This window comes from Columba livia, chromosome 1 (assembly GCF_036013475.1).
Source record: "Columba livia isolate bColLiv1 breed racing homer chromosome 1, bColLiv1.pat.W.v2, whole genome shotgun sequence".
In the NCBI taxonomy this organism is placed as follows: domain Eukaryota; kingdom Metazoa; phylum Chordata; class Aves; order Columbiformes; family Columbidae; genus Columba; species Columba livia.
Window position 1 is genome coordinate 192,028,097 of NC_088602.1, and position 12,970 is coordinate 192,041,066.

A 12,970-nucleotide genomic window follows, 5' to 3' on the forward strand; every position below is an offset into this window, starting at 1 on the left:
AACAAAGACATGCTGACTGTTGATAGTATTAAAAGTTGCCTTTTAAAATACTGGAGTCAAAATGCAGTATTAGTTCTTCCCAAGTACACTCCATAACAATTTACTTAAATAGTACAGGTGCAAAAATAACTGATGAAATAACAATTGAAATACCTGATACCATAAAATATTTAGAGACACGTCATGTGGAAGCCAAAGCCACCTGAGAAAGAATTGAACACATTTTCCTGAGGCTGAAGACCTTGAGTGAAATGAAAAGAACTAGAATCCAGGCTGAAGTCCAAAGAGCTAAATGGAAAACCAATCTATTCACATAGCATGTTCTGTGGTATATTTATAATTACATTTGTATCAATTTAATCCATCTGAAAATAAAAGGCAGTGTTGACTACCACTAGAAAATTGCAAATAAAATGTTTAATTTCAGAAACTTGAGTTCACCATTTATAAATACACTAAAACATAGTAAATGCAAAATTAGATTAGGCATAGGTACAGTATTTTAACAAAGCTACAACTTTTCTAAAAGGTCATAGACAAATGATGACTTGTTTCCCAAAAATATGCAATGAAAACTGAAATGAGAAAATTATTCTTTCTAGAGTTAAAAAACCCCATGGAGAGTGTTCCTTTCAAATTAAAACATTGGCTTTTTTTTTTTTTTAATCTTATTTGAAGTGTTGAGGGCTCTATATCCCATTTTCCTGATGAACACCAACAGTTACGTACCAACCCTACTACATAAAATTCTAAGCAGTGCACCATATCCATAAGGCTATGATGGAAAATCAGAAGATCAGGTTATTTCTGTACTAGAAGCTTTAAGACAGGCTGTTCTACACAACCAAAATTACATTAGGAATAAGAGCTCAATTTTTACAATAGGGAACCTTATAGTTTCAATGCACTAAAGATTAGAAAAGGCTTCAGAATGACATTTCAGTCTTCATGGTAAATTTCTTGCCTTTTTTTGTACACAGCATTAAATAAGAAGCATTAATTCACAAACTTTGATAAGACTTCCAAAAAGTTTTTATAAATACCCAGAATATTTCTGTAGTTCAGTTAAAATGTAAAACCTGAACAAGAGAATCCAGAATGGGAAGTTTTACTACCGATTGCTGTATAACTGACATTCCACATAACTTCGAATTTAAGATTAATTTTCAGATACAAAGTCAATAGTCTCCTGTAAACATATCTGCTTCAATAATTCTTCTTAATCCTTTAAGTACTTTAGGGCTTGCAGATTAAAAAAAAAAACAAAAAAACAAAAATAACACATGACAAAAAGACAGTTTGAAACCCATCTTTCATGTACAGCTTTAACAACTACAAAAGCTGTTTTGTTGCAATTAAAGCAATGTTCAACTAAAATACAGTACCTGGTTTATGGTTTTTACATAATAATTGAATAAAAAACTACCGAATAGAACTGTTTACATCTTTTTTTTGCCATTCTATTAAAACAAATGACTGAGCTTTTTTAAAGTCCATTTACAATTATGGATTAAAACCTACATAATTTTGTATAATTTGACAAGACAGGCTACCTCTAGTAAGAACTTTTAAAAAACATATATACAATATCTGGCCTGAAGTACTATGAATAAGGCACATGTAGACATATTGAAAGCTGAAAAAAAATGAAACTAAAATTTGGAATTATAGTCACTGATTAGATGTCATACATGGCCCCTATTGGAGCAATTTAACAATCCAAGTTATAGACAGTTAATATCCAGTGAGCAACAATAGATTTAGTCTAGCAGTTTGTTCATTAGTTTCAATACTGGAAGTATATTAAAGGAAGATTGACTTTCAAAAAGATAAGCTTTTCAAAGTGTTCAATCATTAACCTTGACTGGCTAAAGTTGTTGCTTTCATTGGATGTACTGAATAATCTTTCTGAAGGAACGATGCTTGGTGGGCAACCCAAGAACCTGACAGCCAATTTTGACAGTACTGGCCAAGATGACTTCTTAAAGTTCCAGTAAGTTAGAGGATCACAGTTATGCTCAAGCACTTCTTCCTCCAAGTAAGAAAGCACCATCTCCTCTGGTAACTTTGCTCTCTCTTTCAGGTCTTTCGTTTTCTTCATGTCACCCATGAGTGACCAAAGATTATCTTCCCCATATGAATTTGTAGATGGTGAACCTATATCACATCCATTGGAAACAGGTTTATCATCATTTGAGGTAGAACTCATTATTTCCAGCTCCCTGATTAAGTCTTGTTTGTATTGTTCAGCCTCCTCTTCTGTAAATAAGGATGTTTTATACCGGGGATCCAGAAGTGTAGCAAAAATGTACCTTGGATCATGAAGCGTGGAGGACAGTCTACTCACCATAGCTTCTTTCAAAGATTTCAGCATAGTATCTATGCCCATTGTTTCTTCAAATAGCATTTCTATTTTCCTGTTGAGTATATGAATCATTGGAATCACTTGGCTGAGAGTAGACATGTGTGTGCTCATCTCCCTGCTTGCAGCTTCGAAAGGTTTGAGAGCGTGACACACGGACTGCATGACTTCCCACTGATCACAACTTATGAGCTCCCGAAAGCTACATTCTATCGACATCTCATCAATTGCTCTTTTCTGTTCGATAAGACGTTCAAGCATATGAAATGATGTATTCCACTTTGATGGAACATCTTGTATTAGCTGATGCTGAGGCAATTCATACTCTTTTTGCAACTCAGCTAACTTCTCTTTTGCTTTTGCTGACCGATGGACGCGTTCACAGATCTTTCTTGCAATACTAAGCAAATTCTGAACCATTCTCTGGCTCTTAATAGCCTCATTTACAATGACATTAACAGTGTGACTAAAACATTGTACACTTGAATGATCACCTTCATTTAAAGTTTTCTCTATGCTCTGATTATCAGTAACAGTAATCCCAACCTGAAGGCCAACAGAAGTAATCCATGTTTCCCACCAGTACTCTAACTGCTTTTGAATACTGATTCCATTGTAATCACAATCAATCTGTGAGACATTTAATAGTGCTGAACAATGGTAATCCTCACACTGTGGTCGAAATGAAGACTCAAATGTTACCCAATGAGCTGTCAGAGTTAGATACTCTCGTGTTTGGTTGCTCATCCATATTCCAGATGTAAAATGGATCACTCCACTTTCAGCTTCTTTCAGATGTGAAATAATTATTTGTTTTACATTATCATACATATCTGGAATTGCTGTCCTAGAAAAGTATGATGGAGAAGGTAAAGAATACTGAGGTTGCAAGTATTCAAGCAGCCTGTTAAAGCCAACGTTGTCTACAAAAGAATATGGCTGGAGGTCAAGTGCAATCATTTCGGCTACAAGACTTGTGATTTTTTTGGCAACTGGGTGAGAGTCACAAAACTTGTCATTGGTTTCATCGAAATTTGAAGATCCTAGTAATTCTGTGCTCAGTGGCATGTGATTATCCGTAGATGAGGATAATACTGTCTCCGAGACATCAGTTTTCAATACATTGTTATGAAACCTTTGTAAATGTCTTAGAAGGCAACTTGTGCCTAGATTTGTTGGCTTTTTCCCCCTACTTATTGTACGTCCACAGTGCATGCATATTACTTTTGTTGAGTCTGCAGAACAAATTGAAAAGTGATTCCACAGTTTTGAGGTCTTCTTACTATTAACAGGAAATATAAGTTGATTATCATGTGTAACCATCGTAGGCAAGTCAGTCAACTTTGAGGATGAACATTCTGCAGAAGCCAAAGTGGCATAAGGAGAATTTGCCAAACTCACATCAAGAAAGCTCTTTTGGTTTCCAATGACATCAGGATGGCGTCTATATAGATGTCTCATCAAGCAGCTTGTGCCCACATCTCCTTTCTTACCACGACTTATCATACAACTGCAGTATCTACATACGGCTTTTAGACTGTCTGCAGGTGACAGTGAAAAGTGATGCCAAACTTCTGATTTAAGCCTCTTCATAATCCTTTTGTTTTGCTGAAATACAGCAGTAGGTTCAAATATTAGTGGGCCTAATCCCTCACACTGTTTCTCAGGAGAGGAAACAAAAGAGACTTCACCTATATCATCAGAAGATGACAGCATAGAGTCTTCCACTAGAGTATCTCCAGAAGAGAGATTAGTATGGATTTCCTCAGAGATTCTGTCTGGAGAAGAAGAAACAGAAGTTGATTCTTTCACTAGTTTTCCAGGAGAGGATGACATAGAATTCAGATCACTATCTGAGGGTAGTAAAGAAGGCAACAGAGTTGGAGGTGTGGTGTAGAGAGGTGGTATGCTGGTACCACCCCCATTCTCTTGCAGAACAATGGAACGATGGGCTCTCCACATATGTCTTATCAAACAACTTGTTCCCAGGTCTTTTCCATTTTTTCCTCTGCTGAATTCATTCATGCAGTGGATGCAAACAGCTTTAGAATTATCTAGAGGTGACAAATAAAAGTGTTTCCAGACAGCAGATCTCCTCCTGGAACCTGATGTGCTCTTTGGAATGACAACAGTTTTCTCTGCTACATTCTCCACAGTGTCATCATACTGATTATTGGGTAGCTGTGAAGATGACTCAACCATGACTTCTTCTTTGCTGCACTTTTCAGAAACTGAGAGATCTGGTATTTCTTCAGAAGAAACAATAGAAACAGATTCCTCAATTATTCGATCTGGAGATGGTATTTTGGAAGCCATTTTCTTGACCAGTTTTATAGGGGATAACATAGAACTCAGATCTCCAACATCTGCGGACTGAGGTGGCAGTAACAATGTAGGTGAAGAAAAGGAAGGTATACCTGGCATACTTCCATTTTCTTGAATGAGTACAGTGGGATGTGCTCTCCTCACATGTCTCATGAGACAACTTGTACTCAGGTCCTTTTCATTTTTACCCCTGCTAAATTCTTTCATACAGTACATACATATCGCTTTAGTGCTATCTCTAGGAGATATAAAGAAATGGTTCCAAGCAGGTGACTTTTTTCTAGAGCTTATGTTTCTGCTAGAAAGGAGGCTTTGTGTCACAGCTTCCATTGCTACATCATACAGCGTACTACTATACTGAGAAAAAAGAGATCCGTAATCATCTTCACTTTCTGTAGATAAATATTTGCCAGGGTTGTTGGTAATGAAGTTCTTTTCTTTGTCTTCTTGTTCATCACTGCTGTCCGCATGTTTGAAATCATCTTGTTCTGTCTTGATATCCATTCTTTCTAGAGTACAATTAATGCTGTCTTCCTCTTGCTCTACTTTTAAGTTATTGATTTTACCCAATACAAAATTACCATCCATTCTGGGGGAACCTTCTTTACTCTTGTCCATGGATGACAAATTCTTCTTGCCAAGTCTTCATTTATTAATAAATACAGACAATTTAAAAGATTATTTTAAATTTGATTTAAATGATGTATCTTGTATAATGAATGCACAAACACAAATGTGCATATGTGTCAAAATAATCTGTTTTATGAATTCTGTTCCCGTGTTGTGCATAAGCAAATATGATCAGTCATAAAAATGCATTTAAAAATTACAGACCTAATTAATGGAAACTCATTTTTTTCCCAGGATCAGGACATTTCTTGTCATAGATGAATGTTCTCAAAGACAGCTACTGTTAAATGCTTCATGTTGTAGACATAATCCTAAAAAAACAATGTTCTCTTTTCTTGTTGAAGGAAGCCATTCCGTTCATCTTGATTGGGCAACTGCAATTCTTCTGCACCATCTAGAAATTAAAAAAAAATAAAATAAAAAAAAAATCAGAAGACAAAGTTGACTAACACTCTAAATAACTAGCAAAGGTGAACTGGAAACATGCACTGTGTGTTCTATGGGGGTTTGTTTGTTTGGTTTTTTTGGGGGGAGGGTTTCTGGTGTGTTTTTTTTTTTCTCTTTTTCTCCTTTGAGATAAAAACAGTTGAGGGTACTATAAAAAACAACAACAAATATTTACTTAATATATTTATTGTGGGCAAATATGTGTCTATACATGCAGCTCTGGTTCAGCTTTGACAAAATCTAGATTCCAAGTGTCACTTTTACATTTGCTTGGACATATCTATGCCTCATCCTACATCTTAACCATTGCCTAATTATACATATGCATATGCGTAATCATACACATATATACACAAACATATACTACATATGTGTCTATATGTACAGATACATATGAAAAGAAGCAGGCATTTAGTCACATTAGCACAGAAATACGTATTTAAAGCTAAATGTTAATTTAAACTACTGTACATTGAGCCCTTCACTACTGAAAATAGTATTTAAAAATATAGTATTTTACAAGAAACTTCTGTAAGGGTGTCCAGTGTTTAGTGACACTAATCTCTCTGTTCCTTTGACCATAGTCTCACATGGTTATATTCATGCCATAACACTCCCAGACAACACCATAGGATAGAAACAAGCTACATTTAGAGTTACATGACTGAAAACCACAACGCCGAATTTAGGACAACTCGCTATGCGATTGCCACACGCACACTGAGGTCTCCCAAAAGCACAACAGCATCACTCAGAAGCAAAGATCCACACAGCGGCACACAGAGCTGCACAGGCAGTGCCGCCAGTCCAGGTTCCTCACGTACTGCCACGGTTGTGCTAGAAAGTACATTCACACCAAGACAGCCTGTTTCCCTCATGGCTAAAGATTTCCCCACCAACTATTCCAGTACAAATAATAGTTTTTTTTAAGTACAGCTGCATATAAATCACAAGGCAACAACAGGCTCAAAAACCAGAAATCCTCACTGGCCCCACACAAACCTGAAGAACATGGCTGCATTTGTCAGCTACTTTTTTTTTTTCCTTTTTACTACAGTTCTATCAGAACTCTAAATTTTGCCAAACTCTTTTCTCACTCATTCTCTTGTGTCATTAATGTACTTACTGGTACCTTCATTCAAGAGAACCATTTTTTGACCACACAGCTGATGCTACACTATGCAGTCCAATTTGTGCAAACTGCACTTTAAGGGATTCTTTCTCTCCAGCTGAAGACAAAACATAAATTTGATTTGGTTATTTAAAAATTTCTCACACAATTTGCATGTGTTACTCAAACACAAGAAGGATTTCAGCAGACAAAAGGTGAAAATAGCCATAGCTACAGGACATGTAAAAAAAGTCTACGCTGTACTCATACAGCCATTTCCCCCCTGTATCAAGACTAATGCCATATTAGCTTTGTAACCTAGTTTAATTAATATTTCTCTGAGGCCTGCTTACAAGAGAGATCAGAAACACTTCTTATTCTGTGGATTTCAGATTTCTGGAAAGCCTATTGCAGTGAGAACTTTCTTTTCCAGTGGAGGAGAAGAGGCAGGGAACAGGGCAGGTAACCAGCTTACTGCAGCTCTTTTAAGGAAAAGGAGATGGAGCAGTCAGAACTTGCAAAGAGGAAGGCAGTAACTCTGGTTTTCTTCCTGTAAAAGCTTTAGTATTTGTAGTCTTTCTTTAAAAAAAAAAGTTTTCTGACAACAAAAGATATGAGGGTTGAGCATGAAGAATGTCAGTTCTATTGAAGGGAGACTTGAAAAACCTTATATTTCCAGGAGAAATTAATTTAATTAATTAATTTAAATACACAGTATTTCGTACATGTTTGTGAAATCACATCTAAAGCAGCAAAAACTAATTTTACATTACTCAGTATAAGACTGAACGAAACACAAGTTAATGATCACACATGTATTTATGACATAGCCAAAGACTGTCAACATTTTAAATAGAAATCAATCTAAGAGGATTTTTTTAATCTTTATTTTGATCTAATCTGTGAATTTGGAGCTTGTACTACAAACGGGAAAAACAATTATATACAATACGCTGCTGTGACTTACGATCACAGAACAGAAAGGCTCACAAGCGACTCCATGCAGAGCTTACAGAACATAAATTATGCATCTAAGTGCCAAGTTACAGCAAGGACATTACAGATTCCTAGTTAGATTCGCACACAATACACACATGCATCAATTGATGTAGGGTTCCGATGAAGCTGTGCACAATTTTTTGCCTCAAAACAGGTAATCACATCTCTAGCCTACAATTCCTGTAACTTCTTAACCATGCAAAAACAACTCATGGAGACGCTTCACTTGTCCCTGTCCTGATAAGCAGTTACTGTTTACACAGTGAAGTATAATATAAGGCAGCTGTGATGGGAAGACTTGGAAAACTGATAGATGAGACCAGTTGAGTTCTTAATCATTATCAGCCATTATCACTACATATTCAAACAGGTAGGCCCTAATCATCTTATCCTAAATTAGCTTTGGGCACAAAATACCACTGAGCTGATGCCATGTGGTTAAATACAGATGGCTACAGTCCTTGACGGTCTTAGTTGCTGAAGTTGAGGTGAACAGGGGAGAAAGCTATTTGGGCTCTGAAGCAGAAACGGCGGTGGCAGATTTCATGCGTTCCTATTTCACCTATTGCTGTTGCTGGGTGTTTTTAATGCCCATAATCTCCTTCACCAAAAAAAGGGTGTGGGAAGCAATCTCATCTGCTCCTGACATTATTTACCTTATTTTCTTCAGGACCAATAACTGTTCTTGTTCCACCAGAAATCTTTCCTGCTTATTCTGTATGCTTTGTTTTTGCTTGCAGATTTTGCGGCTGGAATTATGATTTACATGTTTTTCTGTCCCCTACTTGTGCAATTAAATATAGGTCTCCCTTAGCAGCTACATATTATTTCTATAATTATGCTTAGCTGTGACATAAAATGTTTTCATATTGTTAGGAGGGTTATGCCATTAGCAATGTCATGAAGTGCTTATATACTGTGGCCAGTTACACTATTTTAGTGTACTTATAACTGAGTTTAAAACAAGAAAATATTAATTAAATCATGTCCACTTTATTGCTGCTACAGGTCTCTGGCTACATAGTACCTATTTTTCTGGGCATTCTTGCTGCCTTCTAGGAATGCAGAATAGATGATATTCTTCAAGTAGACTTGTTAGGGCTGCTCCATCACTTCCTGGGAAATCCCCAAAGCTGGATGCCCCTTAAGAGATTTTTTTTCCATTTTCTTTAGAACATTTAAGCATGATCTCTATTGCTTTGAGTGTTACTACTCTATACTGTAACATTACGTCAAGCTCCCTTCAAACAACCTTGGGAGTTCAATCCAAATTTCCTTTAGAATACAGTCCCCAAAATACTCAGGGTTAGAAAGAGATGTTTTTCATCTCCCCTTCCCACGCCAACTCTATATAAGAGTCAATATATTTCAAAACCAAACAAAACACTCCATCCTATTTTAAAATTTTACAGTGACCTAGAACAAAGTATGAATTTTGTTATGACCACCTTTACATAGATTATTTACCCTTGGACACAAGCTACTTGAAGTTAAGGACTCCTGCTAAACAAACAGGATATTCAACGAGAAGGAAAATATTTTCAAAGGTGCAAAAGCCTACAGGCAGTCAGTTCAAAATTAAAATGATGAATGCCTTTGAAATCTCCTCATTAGATCCCAACAAGTAGCAAAACAACTAATTAAGAGCTACCTTGCAAGAAAATCTCCAAAGAAAATAAATGGAACTAGAGGACCATTATCTGCTCAAATATACTACCCTGGCCTATTAGCTCCTGAGCAGCTGTAGATTGTCAGCAGTTTGCTGTGGCAAGAAACTTGCAAAAACATTTTATAAGATTCTCCATTCAAAATGGGATTACTGAAAGTGTGTAGTAGTTGACAAGAAGCGTCAGAAGCATGTCTCTGATCCAGAGCGCCACAGCTGGCTGCCGTGACCAGAAGAAACTACTACTGAAGGAAGGGGTAAAAAAAGAAAAACACCGGTGTCTTGGGATTACAGAGGCATACATTAACACACAGAGAAGTATGAAAAGTATGCAAGAGCACTAAGCCATGAGCAGATTATTTGTTTGTAAAGCAGATAGTGGCCTGCAAGCTGTAAATAATTCTAGACTGAGCAGTCGGGCAATATCATGGACTTGATTATGTTACAGAATCTTAGGGCTAGAAATTGTCTAGAAAAAGTAACTTAAACCAAAAAACTTTAAATTACTATAGAAGCGCATACAGTGTAAATACAAACACACAGACTTGCAAAATGCAAGAGTAGTTGTTTCGAGAGACAGCAAATGTGGAGCCAGTGAAAGCAACACTATTTACTGGCTTGAAAAAAAAAAAGTAGTGACAGATTTTGAGCGTGGGCGGTACATAAAAGCACATTAAAAACAATTTGCAGAAATGGATGTCAGTTTTAGAATAAATAGTGCTAATCTTGTTTATTTTTGGAAGCGTACAGGCATCATTAAGAACATCAAGTAAAAAGAAAACCCCTATAAGCAAGCAATACAAGCAATATTAAACAGACATTTTAAGAAGTTATTATTAGCTTCCACTTCAATGGCAGGTACTATACTAATTAAGGAATATTTGCTAAGAAGTCCACACAAACAAGAACCAAAACAAACAAAAAACTCCAAAAAACTGAAAACAAAACACACATCCAAAAATGTGTAACAAACAAGCAGAATATATTTTTAATATGAAATGTAAAGCCTAGATTAACCTCACCGCTTCTCAAAGTTACAAATCCCTTGAAGAAGGAAAACTAAGAAGGGTGACTTTTCTTTTTTTACAGAAATTTCCTATGACCAAATATCATTACAAGCTCACTCATAAAGAACTGCAGAAGTTTACGAGATGCTGAGTGATTAAAACATTGCAAAATTAGCACGTTAGTCCCACTCTGAAACAAGGCGAGTCCTGCGCTCCAGTCTCACTGAAGCTCACAGGAATCTGCGTGGACCTACAAGCATGAACTAGTGGATGCAACAGTGTAATTGGGATCGAAGTACAGAAAGCCAGGCTTAATAAAAGAAACAAATTGTTCTGAACTTCCTGGGAGGCAAGATTTGTAGAGGACTGCCAGGAGAGAAAAAAAGAGGAAGATAAAGCCATCTTTTCTATTCCATTACTTTTCCAGCCACCTAAACTGAAAATCTTACACTAACCAAAAACTGTTGCGGTTTTACAAAGGTATTCTCTCCAACTTGCAAAGTAACCTCTCGTTTTCACAACCCAAAATGTTCCATCTGGACACAAAAGAGTAAAGTATGGAAACAGCACCACCAATACTGTACATTGCTCCTTGTTGACAGGAACAGTCTTCACCCTAACCGAATATTGGAACAGAATATAATAATTAGGACAAGTAATATGAGACATTTTTAGTAATCTTATGTGAAAGAGTTCAAGGTTATAGGAATTTGTGAACTTAACAGAAATTATGTAAAAACAAAAAATGGAGAAGTGTATGTAGGGGAAACATCATCACCAAAATAATATCTACATCAATTAAAAAAAAAAAAAAAAGAAAAGAATAAAGGGCATACACAGAAAAAGAAACAAACGACAGAAGCTATTCCTTTTGTAAGTGTTCTCTTTTACTGAAAACTCCTAATGTTAGAAACTGAAAAGTACTTTTATTTAAAATTTCAACTATTTACTACGCCTTTTTCGTTATATCTTAAAAAATGTGATATGTGAAAGTAACAAAAACATAACATTTTTGAATATCAGCCGAGAAATCATATCTATTAATAGGTTTAGCTCTTGTTCTGTCACTAACTACTGCCCTTGCAGACATTTAAATTTCTCCCTCCATGACACCCTCACAATTAGGAGGGCTGTAATATCTTTCATCTTTTGTTTTTGTTCCATCAATTCTGCTATGAGTTTTACAGGGTCATCTTACTTTGCACCTTTTCCAACAAGGTCTCACTCTCATTAAGGCTCCCTAAATACTCCTGGAACGTGTAAAAAGGAAAAAGAAAAGCTTTTATAATTATTTTGCAAGTTCCATTTCGGAGTGAGACAAACATTTAGAAAAATCCTAGTTTACACATAGGGAATATTCATGAACAGTTTTGTATGTTTATGTAAACAACAAAAGACTGATTCAGCTAGACTAGGGCTGGTCGTGGCAAGGAAAAACAAATCATAAAATAAAATAAAATAAAATAAAATAAAATAAAATAAAATAAAATAAAATAAAATAAAATAAAATAAAATAAAATAAAATAAAATAAAATAAAATAAAATAAAATAAAATAAAGATAAGATACTTAAAAAAAAAAAAAAGAAAAAAAAAAGGAGGAGGTATTATTTCCTCCAAGGCTGGAGCATTTCACAGATGTGTGACCAGCCAAGTAGGATGCCACACATAGGAGCTGTAACAGGCTGGCATGCAGGAACCAGGCAGCTCCTGAGGATGCTGTGACTGCTGGGATTCAGCTGCTGGAAGAACAGGGCAGCTGGTGCCCTCAAACTCCCTCAACCCTGAGGAGAAGCCAGGAAAAATTACAAAGAGAAAATAACATATTCAGAGTAACACATAAGGAGGGAAACAAAAACGTGCTTTGGAAAGTGATGGGACAAAGGTACACGCTCAGGTAGACAAGGCAGGAGGAATGAGAGCCCTCCAAGAAAGGCATGTGAGTTCCCCGGTGCACTCATCCAAGACACAGAGACTTCCGATTTATCCAAGTATAAAGATAATTCATGCATCTACATGTTGCTGAAAACCTCAGTGTTTGGTGTAACCTGGGGCCTAAATCAGTCATCACAGACAGAGAAAAAGCAAAGTGTGGAGAGCTGAGTATTATAGCTATAGTCATCATTAGACTCTGGGTATTCAACCCTCATTACAAATGCAGAAATTTAGCTAGAGACTAAAAAGTCAAAAAGACTACCAGCTGGATGTAAATATTCACCCCTTTCTTGCCTCTTGTCCCCAAAACATCAAATAATTTTACTGTGAACATAGACTATTTTATATTAAACAGTAAAACAGACTTGCTAGTGCCAAGTTGTATATTTTTGGTTTAGCAGTCTCTGGACTCTTCTCTGTCTTCTATTTTCCCCACCTCCACCAAATTAACAATAATGGAGGAAGATAACAATCAGCAGCACAGCTCAGA

General features: G+C 36.2%; 1 protein-coding gene across 5 annotated transcripts in view; it reads right to left on the reverse strand.

The window, feature by feature from the left end:
* Positions 1-397: 397 nt before the first annotated feature.
* ZBED4 (zinc finger BED-type containing 4) overlaps positions 398-12,970 on the reverse strand; it is a 30,317-nt gene continuing 17,744 nt past the window's right edge. For 4 of the 5 annotated variants that reach the window (XM_005498159.4, XM_065048950.1, XM_065048946.1 and 1 more), the window contains one exon: positions 398-5,711. In XM_005498159.4, coding sequence (XP_005498216.2) covers positions 1,787-5,305 — 3,519 coding nt within the window. In that variant the 5' untranslated portion in view covers positions 5,306-5,711 and the 3' untranslated portion in view covers positions 398-1,786. Of the gene's footprint in view, positions 5,712-11,002; positions 11,985-12,970 lie in introns of those variants that run through there. The other variant, XM_065048947.1, reaches the window with a different exon arrangement.